This window comes from Protopterus annectens, chromosome 8.part0 (genome assembly GCF_019279795.1).
Source record: "Protopterus annectens isolate FY-2018-M chromosome 8.part0, PAN1.0, whole genome shotgun sequence".
NCBI lineage: Eukaryota > Metazoa > Chordata > Ceratodontiformes > Protopteridae > Protopterus > Protopterus annectens.
In genome coordinates, this window is record NC_056741.1 from 25,511,598 (window position 1) to 25,531,248 (window position 19,651).

The 19,651-nt window shown below is 38.3% G+C and overlaps 1 protein-coding gene across 1 annotated transcript in view; it reads right to left on the bottom strand.

Annotated features, from left to right (window-relative positions):
* Window positions 1-3,079: 3,079 nt before the first annotated feature.
* The window catches only part of LOC122808625 (tumor necrosis factor receptor superfamily member 5-like), a 448,756-nt gene continuing 432,184 nt past the window's right edge, over window positions 3,080-19,651 (bottom strand). The window contains exon 8 of the mRNA XM_044079589.1: window positions 3,080-4,624. Coding sequence (XP_043935524.1) covers window positions 4,562-4,624 — 63 coding nt within the window. The 3' untranslated portion in view covers window positions 3,080-4,561. The remainder of the gene's footprint in view (window positions 4,625-19,651) is intronic.

Here is a 19,651-nt window from a genome sequence, read left to right on the forward strand (position 1 = left end):
ATACAGACGGAGGCTCTGATATCCAGCTTAGGACACCACAAGCTAGCAGTGGTTCAGAATACAGAAAGGAGGGATAAGAATACAAAGATAATGACACAGAATTTTAGAAGAGTGGATTATGCTGTACTGGGGAGAAGGTTAGGGATAACATAGGAGACTATGACCAAACTGAAGGAGTAAACACATTAGGGGAATGGGTCGGGGATGGAGTACTCAGGGCTGTGGACAAGGGTGGAAGGAAGAGGCAAACAAGCCAAAATGGAAGAAAAAATAATGTGGCATCATAGGAAAATGAGGAGGCTAGTCATTATGTCAAAAGATAGGAACTTTAAAAGGTGGAAAAGAGGAGTGGATAGTTGTAAAGGAGACATCATGCAAGGAAACTAGCAGAAGAACATTGAAGGAACAGAAGGCAATAAATGAGACAATGATAATGTCAAAAGGGAGTTAGTAGAAGGGGTCAAGAAAGGAAGCAAAGGATATTAGGTAATTACCAGAGAGGAGGAAGGGATAGAGAAAACTGGCCAGACTGCGTAAAAACTGTGGAAAGCTGAGGTGCTGAATGAATACGTTGTTTTAGTCTTCATAAAGAAAGGTTAGGACACAGTGCCATGCTGGAAGAGAGGCATGGCAGCATGAGCAGAAAAACAAACAGATTCTAGGACAGACAGGAAGGAGGTGGACAAGGAAATGGTTGTCCTTGGGTAAGATAAAGCCCAAGAACCAGATGGGCTACCTCACAGAGACCTACGAAATCTGGCACTTGTATTAGCATGCCCCCTGATGGAGCTTTGAGACATCAGTGGCAATTACAGAAGTTCATGTACCTAACAACTGGAAGACAATGGTATCCTTGTAGAAGGGGGGATCAGGAAAAATCCAGGGAGGTACACAAGAGGAAGGCTTGTAGCACGTCTTGTGGATAACAATATCCAGGACCACATGTAGCGTGGGTTCATAGCCAGTTGAATTTGTTTATCAAACCTGATCCAGTTTTATGAGTGGGTAACAGGTGAACTTAACAGAGAAGTACCCAGAGATGTGGCCAACTTGGACTTCAACAGCTTAGATTCAGTCCCACGCAAAAGGCTGATAAGCGACATTTCAAAAGATGAAAGACTGGACTGTGGCATCATTGAATAGTACGATACAGAGGACTGTGGTGTGAGATGATTTCAGGCATTAGGAAGGCAAGTAGTGAAGTACTTCAGTGCTTTTCCCTCTTCAGTATGTCTGTTTCAGACATATTGTATTTAAGTGGACAGGATTAGCCAACAGAAGATAACACAGTATGTGCAGGGAATGGATATAAAATGCAAATAAATGCAAAGCCCTGCACTTGGGCTATAACAGCCCTCTTGCAAAATATCTGCTGGGAGAGGTGGAATTGATGGCAACAGAACAAGAAAAGAAGCTGGAGTGTTGAATCCATCTGGACTGGAGATCAAGAGGGCAACTAGTAGCAGCAAACAGAATAGGGAGGTGTATCTGCAGGGGGTAGATTCCAGAAACAAACAGGTAACATCTCTGTTCCACAGTGCTGTGCTCAGACCACACCTCCAGTGCAGTGTGTAGTTCCCAAAGTCATACAAGGAAAAGACTATCAAGCTATAGAAAGGAATCCTTAGGAAAGCCACCAGAAAAGCAAATGACAATGAGAGGAGGGGGTATGACCATAGAATACTTGAGATCTTCTCATATGAGACCAATAGAGACACTGGAGGCATTAACTTTATGCACATTATCATATCATGCAGATGTGAGGAGGTCAGCCTGAGCAAGCAAAACAAAGTGGGGGCGAAGGGAGATTAAGGCAACAGATTGTAGGGACTGACTACCCCCCTTAGATCTCTAAACTTACTTCTTCATAGAGAGAGCTGTAGACCAGTCGAGTAGAATAACGCAATGAGTCGTGGGGGGAACCACAGAGGCATTTAAGGGAACAAGGAATAACTAGAGAAATGTTAAGAAGGAAAGCAAAAATGGAAAGCAGGTAGAATGTTAAATGCACTTCAAGGGCAGTCAAGATAGGCTTCATCTCCTTCTGCTGTTAAACAAATGTAATGTAATAGTTCATAGGTTCGTAGGTAGGTACTAGGCTATCTGCCTGAGGGCATCTATAAGCCTAGCCAGAATGTGTTGGCTTTCGCTGCCCCTTAGATTAGTTCCCTGTGTCTCTGTCCAGCAGAGCCATTGGTTCCCTGTGCCTCTATCCATCAGAGCCACTGCAGTGATCTCCGGGGTAAATTTTCTGTTTCCCATCCACTCGTCAAGGTTTCTCTTGAAGAGTGTTACTGAGTTAAGGTCAGCAAAATGAGAAAATTATACGTATAAAACACAACAGCTTGCGTGTACATTGCAGATGTATAACACAGTATTATATGGGTATTATCTGCATTGGATAAGGTAAAGAAGTTTCTTTCTTGCAGCACCGATGCGCCAACACACATTTATGTGCTTTCCTGAGGCCATAACATCTACAGTACAACAAAGCCACATGTAGCCATATAAATTATCAATCACCTTCACATAACAGAAATAAACTTTCTAATTAGCAGCCGTCTGGTACATACCCAGCGCTGTAAAGGCTACAGTAGTGCAGTTTAACACTTATAAATAACTGATCTAATCAGAGGTTTCTTACCAGTTTCATACCTAAATATTGTTTTGAGCATAGCACTACCTTTTTCTACTTCAGATAAAACTCATCCCTCAAGTAAAACTAAACAAATGTCAACAAATTATATAGAATGCCCTACTGCCAACTCTTCAGACAATCAGATTTCTGCAGCAATTTATCCAATACTTCAAATTTTACCTTCATTTTTTTGCAATCCATTTTTCTGCTTTATGACTAACATGATACTTACTTGTTTTCTTGCATACTTTTATTCAATATTTTGCTTACCAAACTGGTAGAGTTTCTTTCTTACTGCTTGATGTTATAGTTTACAAACAATTTCAGATCATGCAGTGTGAAAAAAACAAAAAAACAAACACACACACACACACACACACACACACACACACACACACACACACACACACACACACACACACAACATCTGGTGGGCATGTTTTGTGCTTCTTAGGGCACCAAAAACAATGGAAAATATCAGCTTTGCTTGTGAGGTCTTTCACTGTGAGTCTTGAAGTCTACATTGTATTGTTATGTAATCTCACCCTGGCATGAATCTCACTGCAAGGTAGCATGCTGTCCTGCATGCAAATATTTGTCTCCCTAACTTACAGGTATAAAGGATTCTGTACTAGGTACGAGCAGTGATCATATTAAAGTACCACTTTAAGCATCTATACACCTGCTTGTTGTGAGCGTAACACAGTGCCAGCAGTTCTTTTACCTTAAATTCTAAAATGATACTAATTTTCCACAAAGAAAATTGATAAATAAAACCTTCTGCTAGACCTCAGGTGCTCCTGGCAAATTACAAGTTCATTGAAACAAAGCAGATTCTCAGAGATGGCAGTGGACACTGCCATAACACTTAAAATGGCTGCACCTTTACACAGATGCACCTAAGTGGCTATACAATGAGCTTTGATAGAACACATCAAGGTTTGCTGCCAAGAATACTGCATACCCAGACATGTCAGAAGAGACAAGTGTTTGGCTTACATAAAAGGTCATACATAGTTTTCTACAGGTTGAACTATTGCTAGACTTTTACAGAACCTATGATCAGCTGAATGATTTACTGCGCGCATATAGCAACAAAACACACATATAACACGAATTACTGAATCACACAGCCTGTTGTGCAGAAAAAATACTTTTGTAAAACATTTTAGTCAAATAATCCTGGGTTGAATGATACCAGAGCAAGCAATGCACCACCTCTGTCTTCAACAAACCCAGGTCGAGGCATTGTCTATCAGTTACTTGCATTCATTCAGTGATATACTGGAAAACTTGTTTAGCACACATTCAGTGTGAATGGTTTATTTAGTTTCAAGAGTCTCAGTTTTTGACTACGGAGTTATAGGCAACACAAATTTGCAGAAGTCAAAACTGAATTTTGAGTTCAGGAACAAGCACTTTTTCCCCTTCCTTTTAGTGTTGGGCTACACAAGCCTGGCAGTGAGAAACAGATTTTTTTATGAGTGAGAGAATAAAAGTGCAGACGTACTTTTCCAAAATTGTGACAGCAGAATGTTGCAGGCTTCATAGAATTCTCATTTACTCTTCTAACACCAAGGAATCTCTTTGCTGAGATCCAAACATAGGAGCCAGTAGTCTCTGAAAAAGATGTCTTTGCATATGGTGGGATCTCCTTTGAAATGAATTTTTAATATAGTGGATTTATTCTTTGGGTTATATTTTTAGCACCTTAAATATAAAGAAATGGTCAGAAATAACAAACTGAATATGCCACTTTGATATAGAATTTTGTCATGGGAGTTATCAATTTGCGGAAATTCATTTATGTGATTCTTTGACATCTGCACATCCACCATGGGTAGTTTTCTCATCTTCATATACATGTGAATGGCAAAAGTAGGTGGTGACTAATGCATCATTATCCTCAGACTTGGATTCAGATCAAACACTTCTGTTTAGCTCAATTTCTTCAAATGGTTTGTTTGACTTCAGGTTCTTCATGATCTGTGTGGGCGAGAAGTAAGAAACGGGATTAATATTTTTTTTATTTAATTTACATAATACCTCTACAAAATATAAATCATACCTTAAAATATGTGTTGGGTGAGGGTGTGAGGGGTGGGGAACACTCTAGGAACTACTTTATGAACCAGATGGGTAAACTAAATATGCAGGTTAGAAGAGATGAGATTCAAGCCTGAATCCAGTTTGTTTTACAAATGTAATACAATGCCATGCAGTCTCATGAGGTACAGTATGAAACTAAATATTCAGGTTAGAAGAGATGAGATTCAAACCTGAATCCAGTTTGATTTACAAATGTAATACAATGCCATGCAGTCTCATGAGGTACAGTATGAAACTAAATATTCAGGTTAGAAGAGATGAGATTCAAACCTGAATCCAGTTTGATTTACAAATGTAATACAATGCCATGCAGTCTCATGAGGTACAGTATGAAACTAAATATTCAGGTTAGAAGAGATGAGATTCAAACCTGAATCCAGTTTGTTTTACAAATGTAATACAATGCCATGCAGTCTCATGAGGTACATTCTAGAAGTTCATACTCAATTTTCCTTCTTGAAGTAATTTTACCTGTCTCAGCCACAGTCACATAAGAAAATCCAGAGTATTGTAAAAAACTGATTTTTATCATATGATACAATTCTAAAAGCAGACCATAACATATTTTTTATTGCTGTATGGTTCCCCTTTATGACTTTCACCCTTTTTGTCCATCCACTGTCAGTGATAGCATACCAGCAATACTCCTTGTCACAACCCCAAGACCATCACCAAACAATAGCCTACAACTGTTCCACAAAATGAAGACATCCCAAATGTGTTCATTAGGATGGGCCTTAATGGCAATCAAGAATGTTCATGTGCCCCTGTGCAAGGGTGTAGATGTTCCTAGGCAAAGGAAAGCCAAATGGATCTGTATATTTGCAGTGGTAGATAACTGTCCTTTTCTTCCCCCAAATTATCATAGACGTTACCAACCACATGTTGATATTTTCCATATGAGAATGAGTGTGTGTGTGTGTGTGTGTGTGTGTGTGTGTGTGTGTGTGTGTGTGTGTGTGTGTGTGTGTATTGTGGGTGTCTATGTGTATGTATGTTTATGTGTGTGTCTCTAAGTGTGTGCCTCTGTGCGTGTGTGTGAGTGTGTATTATGTTAAATAGTCGATTAATGATGACATCAGCATTCATAATAGTGACATTGTAATGCTGACAATTCAAAATATAGAATAATTAGAAGATCAAATGCTCTAATTATTGCAAATTTATAAAAGGAGTGCTGATACACAGGGGTTTGTACCACAGTGGATGTTACAAGTGCAAACATGGCTCCTGGCTGCTTAAGTTCTATCACTAGTACAGCGCATTTACAGAAAGGAAAGGAGGTTTTGTTAATTGACAGATATATGTACAGCTTAGAAAAAATAAACACAATTTACAAATATTGGGTTTGAAATTGAAAGAGAAGTGCAAGGGTCGAGCTATAACATTTCTGACAGGAGCAGGTGAAGAACTGATGAAATCTATTTAGACATCACCATACAAGTGACCCATCCAAAGTAGAGAGATGCTGCATCTGTGTGATACTCTGTCTGGAGATACTCCATGCCTGGTAGTAGACAATGATATGCTATAACAAGTTAATCATATAAGAAGGAAGTATTATATTACCAACGTATCTAATGATGTCTCTTTAAAAAGTTTAAATGTCACAGAGTTTCCTCTGAAATGTGGCACATTCTTAGTAAGAAAATCAACAGATGCAGTGACTGAGATGTTCTTTCTACTGCTCAGAATTAATTTTTATTTATTTGGCTCATGGATGGAGCTTTTTAACTAAGGGACAGATATATAGGCAATTATACAGTATCCTCAGCTTCATTAAATACTGTGATAGTACTAAGACAATCACACTTGTGTATTTACTGTCTGTAATATAGCTTGACCGTGTTTGATTTTCTGCCATCAGAGAATTTACGTGCAGGTGTCAAGTATGTTCTATGGTGATTCTGAGATTGCTTCCATTAAAAGTATTCAGAATAATATTAATGGTGCAGATTCTAAGGGTTGCCTTTTTCACTTTGGACATAATGTTTCATGTAAAAGTCAGAGTGTATGCTTGTTAACTCTATATGGCACTTCTGTTAAATTTCAATTACTGGAGGCATTGGCATTCTTAAAAGAAAATTAAGTTATTAATGCTTTTCTAGAGCTAAGTTATATGTTCCCAGTAGATAGTAAAGAGTTGCTCTGCTATTTTACCGATTGGTACTTTCTGGGCAAACCATGTAAGTTTAAGTTAAAGACGACGGGTACAGCACAGCTTCCAAAGATTCCCGGTACCATTTTGTAGTATTTTAGCTTTTAATGTGTTTTCTTGCTTTGCACTCAAAACTTAGTTGAGGCTTGGCACTGCAAATTAGATATTTGCCAGGAAGATGAATTTCTGACTTGAAAACAGTGGTGTCCCTCTCAGTTAGAGAACAGGATATAGTGGAAGAGCCATATTTATGTCTAAATACTACATGCCCACCATCACCAAGAAAGTAGGCTACGCCAAAGATCTGAGCAGTTTAACAGAGTTATTCAAAATTAAAATTTTATGCAGGATGTCTTAAAAGCATTTGCTAGTCTGTTGAAAATGCAATTGTGGTCATATTTCCTGATATACCATGGGACCTGTTGTTGCACTAGTCATGATCTGGTATGAAGAAGATGCGTTTTTTTGAATGGTTGCTTTACTCTCTTTTACGGAATTATGTGTTATGCACTTGGCGGGGAATGTAAACTTCCATTATATTAACATTTTTTCAGTTATTCCTCATTCTTTAACGCTTTGAATCTTTCACGTTATAATACTTTTTGGTTTGTTTCTCATCAGTAATAATGAATAAGTTTGTGTGATTACTGCAGCCATTACACTTCTTCTGATATCTCAGGTCTTGACAATCTGATCATTTTATATTTTGAATTGCTGACATTATGACATCTCTTTTATGAATGGTGATTTTATTCTTACTTGGCTATTTAACAAAACTCCATATATGTATATAAATATAGATATAGTTATGTCTGTGCTGTTGTTTAATCATTTACATAATTATCAAAATTCTGCATGATGGCCTACAAATATACGTAACTGATATAGAATTAATAGCTTCACCTTTAACGTCAGAAAAAGTAGCATCACGAGACCTAGCAAAAAGGAAATACAATTGAGGGTGCTGAGAAGAGCACTCTTGGCTAACATCAAAGACTGAAACAATACTGATTTCATGAACTCTAAACATATCATGATTTAGGAATGGGGTCCACTCCTGTCATGGTATTAGAAACCCAAAATGCTTGGCGAAATTAAACCAAAACAAAATATGATTACAATCTAAATGGTCAAGTCAAAAATGTAAACTTTGACCAGTGTGTTAGGAAAGCATATTCTGCATCCCATGGAATTCTAAAGGGCATTTCTGGTCACTGCCGCCTAAGAAGGCCATAGTACTGTTTCATTCCTTTCTGATCTTATTTATTAATGACTATGATGTTGCAAGTTGTAGCATATGAACAAACTGCTTGAAATATCTTAAAAAGGTAAAATGCTTTTTTACTAGAAAAATCACAGCATTTGAAATGTGAACTAATCATAAAGCTTCAGGGATAGTTATATTCTGTTTCTTGGAGGTGACCTGTGTATGGTCTACAAAGCAATGTCAGATTTGGTTCTGTCTGGAAGTCTGTTCCAAGAATTCACCACTAAGGGGAGCAAATACAAAAAAACAGAATCTCATATTGAGTTGGTAAGTAAAAAAAAAAAAAAAAAAAACCTTCCAACCTGTCTCTCACTGTCCTTGATTTCACACAAGGTCCCTGATTTTGCCTCAACATTTTGGTATGTTTCTTGTAAAATTTGTGGTTTTCAGGTAAATCATTTACAATATTTTTTTTTTTTTTTTTTTTTAACAAAAACATCTTTATTAAATTATCACATATGACATAGGCAGTCATATTTATTGTCACCACTTTAGTTGCAAACATTGTATATCACAAACACCATTGAAACAGCTGTAGTTGCAAACATATTACATCACTTATAATCTAACCAGTCATTGTCAGTTAAGCATTATACAGTTCATTCAAATCCTGAGTTCTTTTAAACCTTGTTCCTTCTCTGCATATATTGTTCCCACAATTCTCATTTTTCCTATGTAGTTTGTTCCTTCCCTTTTCTAAATATCTCAATTCCAGTTGTTTTATCTCTGTTACTAAATTCACTACTTCTAGTAAAGTTGGTCTAGACTGTGGTTTTCATTTTCTAGTAACTGCTATTTTGGCAGCCACCATAATTAGACTCAGCAAGGCTTTACTATGTCTAGGCAATTCCAAACTGTATCATAGCTGAAAAAAATCATCTCCCTAGTCAATCCAATCTGCTCACCCAGCATCGCTGACAGAGCGGTCCACAGGGAATCTTTAAAGAATGCCAAGTCATTACAATCCCAAAAAATATGTTCCCAAACATCTCTTTCTTCCCTGTCACACCTCAAACATTTGCTATCCAGCTGAGGAAAAATTCTTTGGCGTCTACGTTGGATATATAAATACCTATCTAAACACTTCCAGGAAAAGATTCTAAATCTTCTAGACTTTGTTGCATACCATTGAGAACTGTCATCAAATAATGACAAACATTTGAATTTATGACTCCATATCCTACAGAAAACAGACATACTAATGTAAAACTTGTTATTCTATCAACTTAGATTTGGGGTCATTATTTTTTAGTTTTATCCTAGATTCTTGGGGTAAAAGGTTAAGACCTGTTATTGAATAAGCCCAACACCAGAGCACAGAATCTGTTACTGAAATACATCTCAGTAATAGGATATGGCCAGAATTTTTGGAATTGTAGATCATCTTCTAGAATTATGCCTTCTGATCCACAAGTGTGCATCCCCAACAACAAAAATTAGATATTTAAAAAAATACTTTAGCCATTCAGGCATTCTGAAAAAATACCACTACAAAATAAAATAAATATGCCTTTTAACAAATAATAAATTCAACAACATCTCAGTCATAAAAGAAATAAATTATTTTTAAACATGTACACTGTACTTTGCATATGCCTAGCTACCTATGGTTGAGACTGGTTTTCTTATGGAATGTTAAATACCACAGAGAGATTAAAATGATACAAAGTGCACCACTCTGCAGAAATCAGAAAAAAAATCTCTAGCATGAATGATGAGAAGAAAGATTAAGGAGCACATTGGTAGGGACTTGCAAGGTTGAGAAATGTTTCATAGGTTCATAGGTTATTACTAAGCTAACTGCCCTTGCGAGACATTTTAAGCCTAGCCAATTATCCCTTGTAAGACTCAAACCCTGCACCCTGTGTTTGTAAGGCAAACACCTTAACCGTTAGGCCACCCTCCCACATTTCCATGTATGGGAATCAGGATTAAAGCAAGTGCAAATATATGCAGAGTAACGCAGATGACAAAGTCAATGGGGGCAACAGACAGCAGAGGAGGAATGGTAACAACAACAAAAATAAGGATTGGACCATTGATATGTGATGACATAAAATGGGGAGCAGTGTGAAAAAGACAGTAACAATGCATAGGAAACTTAGTTCCGAGAATAAATGTTATATGCTTCATTCTGTTATGCATTGCTTGAGTTCCTCAGTTTTTACTAGGAAATTGTATGACTTGGAAAAACCCATTACACCAGTCAGTGCTCACCGATACCTCTGAAAAAAAGCATATTTACTTGGTGGATTTGCTTGGTTAACAAGTGAAAAAAATGGGGAAGTAATGAGAGATAAAAAAGTAAGACATTATCCGTTCAAATAAGCAGTTATTCTTCTGTATATAGCTGTATAACTCTGAACTGTCCCTGAAGTTTAGAGATATCCCTGCTTTATGGCTCACATTTTTGCCTCACGATTAAAATTTCTAATTTTATGAGAGGATAGTGATGAGTAGAACAAGCAAAGAGTGTCACTCATTACAGCTAAACATCTCTTATTCTTCCGAAAGGTGTATTTTTCTTACAGATAGTATCAATATATGAAATTTATTGTAATGGACGACCTCTGTCCCTAATTATTTATGGTTTTGTCCCTGATTCTTGAGGTAACTGCAAGTAAGAGATATCATTTACCATAAATCTGGGATGGCAACTAGTAGCCATTAATAAAAAAAACTGATAAGGGTTTTATGTGAAATTGTGGTACCAATATTGAAATGTAGAGGAGGTTCCTGACTGACTGTTGCTTTCTCTGTACTTGTGATACAGCTGGGCTACAGATTTTTGTATCTTTCCTTTATAACAATAGCATGGGAATTAACGTTATCATTAACTACTGCCTTTTGACCATTGACTATTTGGATGTCACTATCAAAATGACAGGTGGTTCAGTGACAACTTCTTTACAATGCAAATCGTTTTCATAAAATTCTTAATTAATGGCTGCTAGCTGTCACCCCCTATTTATGGCAAACAATATCCTCATTTGTAGTTTTGGAGAGTAATAATAATCTACAATAATGAGAAGAACTGTTTAAAACAGTACGAAGACTTGCGTACCAAAATTTTAAAGAGGAGGACAATAACTGTGATACAGCAAGTTTATTCACATGCTTCAGAGGATACTAGGAAAGACCTTTGTATAATAATAGATAAGGTAATTAAGGTAACACTTCTGTATATCTTTTGACACCACATTTGGCAGCAACATTTTTAGGGTCAAGCAGATTTTTAACAAATTATTGCTCATTTTTAGAGCAAAAGGATTTCTGCATACCCGTGGTTCATACACATTTTGCTAATATGACTTTTACTTCATGCAACACACACAGGATTTCTGATATCAAAGAACTGATAACACGTAGAACAGAAAGGTTCATCTATATTGTGATATGTATCTGTGGTGCCTCTTTAAGTTGGAGAAACCTCCTGTCAGTTCAAATGGGATTTCACTTCGTTTGAGTGACTTAAGTTATGCCTGAGACAAAAATGCTGTTCTGAAACATAAGCAGCAACACAAAGGAGCAAAATTCCTTTTTATTGTCATCAATAGAGTTCTATCCTCTACCCCTAATAATTCAGAAAAAAACAATGTCTAAATAAGAATAATAATGTGATTTATACCCTAGTGTGCATTACGTCCATCTGGGCTGAAATAGGTGGCTGGTATACATTTATCAACCACAAGAGGGCGCCAAATAATAATGTATTTCATACCTTGGTTCGTCATTACATTTTATTTCTTTTATTACTATAGAGGTTCATAGGTTCGTAGGTTGGTACTAGGCTACCGGCCCCAGTGTCTATACAAGCCTAGCCATAACAATTCCCTGGCGATTTCTTCCATATTTTCAATATATATTATTTTGATATTTGAATCACTTAATATATCTGATTCACCTGGCTGGGCTGAAATTAAAACTGATAGTTTTTGTTACTTAATTCTGTTACCATCCATCTGTATAGGGCTATACTAAAGTTTTATAGTGAATGGTATTTGATTATGTTAAGACTGATGCTATTTATTTTTGTTACCATTTATTTATAAATAAATATGTATAAATGTAAATAGAAATGTAACTACTCTGTATTTAAATGGAACTTAGTATAATGCAATGTAAACAAATGGAGACTTCTCCCCAAGGCTCTGCTGAAAATGGGTTTGACCCATTCAGACTTTCCCAGTAAACAAACAAACAAACAAATAAATAAATAAATAAAATAAGCATTTGACAATGTATACGTAGGTGGATTTCTGTATGACTGCCACTAATGAGTATACAAATTTATTACTCTAGATTTATCTCTTTTGACTGGTTTTCCTTTATTCTGTCTTTTTTTAGTTTTGCTTATGTACTGAAGAAGCTCCATTTGGACTGAAACATACTTAGCATCATCTTGGTGGAAGCCATCTAAAATACATGATTATTTTATCATAATGAACCAAGCTGCTGTTTGTTTGTTTTGATACACAGGCACACACACACACACACACACACACACACACACACACACACACACAGACACACACACACATGTGTGTGTGTGTGTGTGTATATATATATATATATATATATATATATATGCCAAAAATCACTTAAATATTGAAGAAATAGATTATATATAATAAAACTTCAACGTAATAACTAGAAGAAAACAAATAAAATAAAATAAAAATTTTTTTTACTTTCGGTATTACCATTCATTTATTTGAAGAGAAAATGTTTTTCCATTCGAATAAACAATAGTAAACCTATATATATATATATATATATATATATATATATATATATATATATATATATATATATATATATATATATATATATATAAAATAAAACTTCAACGTAATAACTAGAAGAAAACAAATAAAATAAAATAAAAATTCAAATAAAAGTCTGAGAGTCAATAATTAGCGCTTTCATCCAGGTTTAATGTACTGGACTTCTTCAGAAAGTCTTTCTGAAGAAGTCCAGTACATTAAACCTGGATGAAAGCGCTAATTATTGGCTCTTGGACTTTATTTGAATTTTTATTTTATTTTATTTGTTTTCTAGTTATTACGTTGAAGTTTTATTTTATATATATATATATATATATATATATATATATATATATATATATATATATATATATAGGTTTACTATTGTTTATTCGAATGGAAAACATTTTCTTCAAATAAATGAATGGTAATACCGAAAAAATATACACAATGTCGAACCAAATGCTCGACGCATTTGACTCGACATTGTTGTCGAAACCACCACATGATAGCTGTATAGGAGCTGATCTAAATCAAACTCCTATACAGCTATCACATTTTTGCAGGGGGGCAAGCCCCCCTGCACCCCCACCCCCCCTACTTATATAGTCTAACTCCGAGATCGCACTACAGTGGGGATGTGGATGAATTTCCACTCCCCACTGTACCATGATCTCCATGCAGATAGTCGAATTCCACAATTCGCATAAATGCAGTTGACTATCTGGTGCAAAAGTGCTCGTGCGTTTGACATTCTGTTTTCCGGCACATTGCAGCCGACAGAATGTCATTCACACAAACAATAGTAAACCATATATATATATATATATATATATATATATATATATATATATATATACATACAGTGGATATAAAAAGTTTACACACTCCTGTTAAAATGCCAGGTTTTTGTGATATAAAAAAATGAGACCACAATAAATCATTTCAAACTTTTCCCACCTTTAATGTGACCTATAACCTTTACAATTCAATTGATAAACAAACAAATCTGTTAGGGGAAAATATATAAAAAATAAAAAATGTACAATAAGCCAGTTGCATAAGTGTGCACACCCTTAAACTAATTCTTTGTTGAAGCACCTTTTGATTTAATTACAGCATTCAGTCTTCTTGGATAGGAGTCTATCAGCATGGCACATCTTGACTTGGCAATATTTGCTCACTCTTCCTTGCAAAAGCACTCCAAATCTGTCAGATTGCAAGGGCATCTCTTGTGCACAGCCTTCTTCAGGTCACCTCACAGACTTTCTATTGGATTTAGGTCTGGGCTCTGGCTGGGCCATTCCAAAACTTTCATTTTCTTCTGGTGAAGCCACTCTTTTGTTCATAGGTTCATAGGTTTATACTAGGCTATCTGCCCTGGGGCATTTACAAGCCTAGCCAGAGTGTGTTTGGCTTTCGCCACCCTTTTAGATCGGTTTACTGTGCCTCTGTAGAGTAGGTTACAGAAGATAGCCCTTTTAAGGTTAGTTTACTGTGCCCCTGTCTAGCAGGGACACAGAAGAGATCCCATGGGTGAACTTACGATCTCCCATCCACTCGTCAAGATTTCTCTTGAAGAGGGTCAGTGAGGGGCTCTGCCTAACATGGACTGGGATTCTGTTCCAGAGTGAGGGCAGCCTCTGGGATATGAATCTGTCCCTCCAGCATGTCCTATTTATTTCTGTGCTGAGGTTTAAGTCCCTGCAGCGTGTAGCTCTAAGGGATTTGGATTTCCTGAGGTGGAGCATGTCCATTAATTCTAGGTTGGACATGGCTTTATATGTCAGGCATAGATCACCTCTTTGTAGGCGGTAAGCAACTGAGTAGAGCTGGAGTTTCTTTAGCCGAACTGCATAGGGCATCTGTTTGAGTCCCTTGATCCTCTTGGTGAGGTACTTTTGGGGCCCCTCCAGTTGCTGCAGGTGTCGGGTAAGGTACATCCCAAATGGGGCATTGTATTCAATTATGGGCCTGATGAGTGATGAGTAGAGGGGCACAATGACCTCTCTTGTTCTAGATGTGAACCCTTTCTTTAAGGTGGGCTATATAGAAGGTCTTTCTAACCACTCTGGCAACGTGATTGTCAAAAGAGAGGTTTCTACCTGCTTGGGTCCCCAAATCCCTAATTACTTTTTCCGTACTTAATGGATTACCACCTATGTGGTAATTTGTTCGCACTTTGTTTTTCCTGAAGGGAATGACTATGCACTTTTTGGCATTTAGCTTAAGGCCATGGCTCTGGCACCAGTTATCCTTCTCTGGGAGACCCTTTTGGAGAATGCTTGTGTCAGCCGGAGAGTCGATTATGGCACCCAGCTTGCAGTCATCTGTGAACTTGGTCAGCCATAGTCCTCCAGTATTAGCCTGTACCTCAAAGAAGTATATACTGAACAAGGAAGGTCCCAGGACTGAGCCTTGTGGGACGCCACTTGTAACTGGTTTGGAGACTGACATGGCACCTGTAATACTGACCATGTGGGTTCTATCCCTGAGCCAGTTTGCAACCCATCTTGTGACATAGAGGTTGATATTTAAGCTGGTGAGCTTATTTATGATGCCCAAGTGGGGTATTGTCTCAAAGGCTTTTGCGAGGTCCAGGTAGGCCATGTGAACTACCTTCCCTTCATCTATGGCCTTGGTAACTGTTTCAAAGAAGTCAACCAGGTTCAAGAGGCAAGATCTGCCCTTAACAAAGCCAAATTGGGTGGGATCCAGTGTCTGGAGGTTACCAATGTCCTTGTTTATGAGTTCAATGATGATACGCTCCATAGCTTTGCAGACCAGACTTGTCAGGCTTATAGGGTGATAGTTTCCTGGATCCGTTGTGGCACCACCTTTGTGGAGCAGGACCACTGTTGCTGTATGCCATTCCTTGGGTACATATCCTGTAGTAAGGCTAAGATTGAACAGTGACTTTATATGAGGGTTTAGTTCTTCTTGGAGCTCGTGTTAGATGCAGCCTGTGACACTGTCCGGTCCCATTGATGCTGTGTTTTTTGCTTTGGAGAGGGCAGCTCTCACCTGTGCATTTGTTATGTCAGGGAGGCTACATTCTGTTGGGATAGACATTTGGTCTTTTGGGGAGGAAGGGGGGGAGTTTGCACTGAACCTGTCTGCCAGGATGTTGGCAATGTCTGTGGGATCAGTGTATTTTTTGTCATTTTGTACTAACTCAGAGTATATCTGGGAGTTGCCTGCCCAGATTCCTGACATAACTAAAGAAGGCCTTGTGATTATCTTTAGTGTCTTGTGCAATTTTTGTTTTGAAGCTGAGGGATCATAGTTTCTTGCTAGTACTGATCAGAGATGCCTTCTCTTTTTGGGATTTTGCTCTATCATGTAGTAGCTTCCTCCTTCTGTTGTATAGCTTATTTATGGCCGGGGTCCACCAGACTGGTTTCCTGCCTTTGGAGGAGTAAGTCTTGGTTTTATTTGGGATAGCACGATCCATGCATTCCTGTAGGTGTTCATAGAATGCATTTGTAAAGGATTCTGCTGTTTGGGCAGTATTTTCCACTGGCCCAGTGGCTTTGAAGGATTCCACCTCGGTTTTGAGAAGTGGAAAATTTGCTTTTGAGAAATTTCTCACCGTGATTTCCTTGGCTGGGGGTGGGGATGGGATATGGTTGTCCAGTGAGATTAATTTATGGTCTGATCTTACCAATGAGGGACATACCACTGGTGTGGAACATAGAGTCCCCATGTTGGTGATGACCATGTCCAATATGTTATCCCCTCTTGTGGGAGTGGTGACCAGTTGTTCCATAGCATTTTAGTTTATAAATTCTAGGAACCATTGGGCAAGGGTGTTGGGGCTTGAGTAGTTTTCCCAGTCGATGTTTGGGTAGTTGAAGTCACCCAATATTATTGTGTTTGGAGAGACCTTCATATTCTCCAGTGTTCTCAGGAAGGCCGAATGGGGTTCCTGAGTTTGGGAGGGTGGTCTGTAGCAGGCTACTAACTGAAAGGCAGTTTTGCCCACTGTTAACTGTACATGGATGGTCTCTGATGCTTCGTGTAGTGCCACTAACCTGGAGGTATGGGTATCTTTGATGAATATGGATACTCCCCCTCCTTTTGTGGTTTGGTCCAAGTTATGGGGAAGAAAAGCATGGTATGAGGTATAACCTGGTAGTGCTGGGGTGCTCTCTGGGGCCTTGAACCAGGTCTCTGTCACTGCACAGATATCGATATTCTCCATACTGAGGAGAGCCTCGAGTGCGTGCATCTTGAGGTTTAGACTTCTGGCATTGAGCAGCATTACCCTTAGTTTTTTTTTCTTGTGATGTCTATGGAGGTGGGTTTGTCTTTTGAGCCTTGCCTAAAATAGGCACTATGGGGGTGGCAAGAGCCTTAGCCAGTATTCGAAAGCCCAAGGGTGACAGGTGTAAGCCGTCCATAGCGAAGCAATGTGGCTTGTCAAGCATGTCATTCCAGGCTGACAGACACTGAATCCCCTTAGAATGACACCAATACTTTAGCCAATTGTTAAAATTGATCATTTTGTCTTTATACTGTAGCATCATTCTTGGTGAGGGCAAGATGCTACTCAAGGTCAGGGTCATATCGGTCTGGGCTACATGATCAGAGAGCTCCTCTGTGTCTCTTTTCATGTAGTCCAGGGAGGTACATCTCAGGTCATTCACACCAGCATGGACAATGACGGAGTCATATTTGTACTTGCTTTGGAGTGACCTGAGTACTTGTGTTATGTGGCAGATCCTGGAGCCCGACAGGCAGCTTACAGTGACCTTCTACTTGTTCAGTCTGGTGAGAGGGACATCAGTGTGTCTGACAATAGAGTCCCCTATTAGAAGTGTGTTAGATGTGTTGTTTAGCCTTAAGGGCTGTGGCTGTGTGGCACACTGACTTTGTGAAATATGTGATACGTGGGTATTGTTGTGGGGTAGTGGTTGCTTGGATGTCTGCTTTGGAGGTCTCTGCTGCTTTGGCAGATTTTTATTTAGAGCCTCCGAGTATGTTTTTGTGTGATTATGTGTTTGGTTTGTTGATGTGATAGGTCTATGTGAGACTGGAATAGTGGTGTGTGTGGTTACCTTCTCCTCCTGACCGACTGTGCCAGTGCTGGGTTGAGAGAGCTCAGCCTCCAGTTTGGCTATATAGTTGCATCTCTCAAATATATTTGAGTTTGATGGGAGGAGGAGAGGGTGGTCTGTGTACATAAGGCAGTTGTAACATTGTCTCAAGATACCCAGATTCATCAGCTGGACTAGAGAGTAAACCCAAAACTGACTATGGGCATGCCAGAACAGTATAAGGAACAGTTTTTTGACTGATCAGAAAGGACCAATAGGGAGCCAAGCACTTATAAGGAGTATAAGAGGGTGTAGTGCTTTAGTTAGTGTTTACTTATAAGATTACTTATAAGATCAAGTGCAGGGCTTTAGAATGAAAATAGAGTGCTTACTTTGAGATTTAGAACAGTTCTAAGGGAAAAAGTCAAGAGCAGACTCTGTGGAGCCGGGAATAGTTTAAACCCGTTTAAGCGGTGCTGCCCGATGCTTTAAGCGGTGCTGCCCGATGCTGCTCTCTGCGCAAAATCTTGCAAAAGCAGGTTTTAAGGCAGGGGACTTGAAAGAGCTGGGAATTAGCCCAAAACGTTTCTAGGCAGTAACCACTCCTACAGGGGCAGGCAGGCTGTTCAATGTTAATCACTGCCACTGATGAACACAGAGACTTCCCTTTAGCCCAAGCAAGCACTGGCCTCCAAGAAAATTACAAACAGTTCAGAACAGTAGATCTGTAACTGAACTTTTTTAAATTTCAGAAAGTGGGAAAAAAGCAAGATTTTTTTTTTTTTTTTTTTTTTTTTTACTTTAAAGGTAGCAGAGATACACAAGTAGCAAAATAGTCAGAACAGTGCAATAAATGACCCCACACTTAAGTGTTAGACCAGAGTCAGGTAAAATGCAATTTTAAGAAAAAAAGATTTTAAATTAAGTGCACCACAGGAAATGCAGTAAACAGGTTCTAGATGTGTTCTAAATACTGTTTCTAATACAGATATCAACTTTAGCAAGCCAGAAAATGCCGAAAAGTAGGCAGCAAAGCAGAAATTTTAAACAAAAAATCAGAAGAAAATACTTCAAATCTCAAAAGTGGCTCCTTTCTTCTCTCAGCGTTTTGTTGATTTGGATGTATGCTTGGGGTCATTGTTGTGTTGAAAGTTCCTCTTCGTCTTCAGCTTTCTAGCAGACACCTAAAGGTTTTGAGCCAAAAGTGACTTGTATTTGGAACAGTTCATAATTCCCTCCACCTTGACTAAAGCCCCAGTTCCAGCTGAAGAAAAGCAATCTCAAAGCATTATATTGCCACCACCATGCTTCACCGTGGAGATGGTATTCTTTTGGTGATGCAAAGTATTGTTTTGCGCCAAAAGTACCTTTTGGAATTGTGGCCAAAAAGTTCAACCTTGGTCTCATCAGACCATAACACATTTCCCACATGCTTTTGGGAGACTTGATGTGTTGTTTTGCAAATTTTAGCAGGGCCTGCATATTTTTCTGTGTAAGAAAAGGCTTCCGTCTTGCAACCCTACCCCATAGCCCAGACATATGGAGAATATGGGAGATTGTTGTCACATGTAGTACACAACCAGTACTTGCCAGAAACTCTTGCAGCTCCTTCAGTGATACTGTAGGTCTCTTAGCAACCTCCCTGACATTTTCCATCTTATATTTTCATCGATT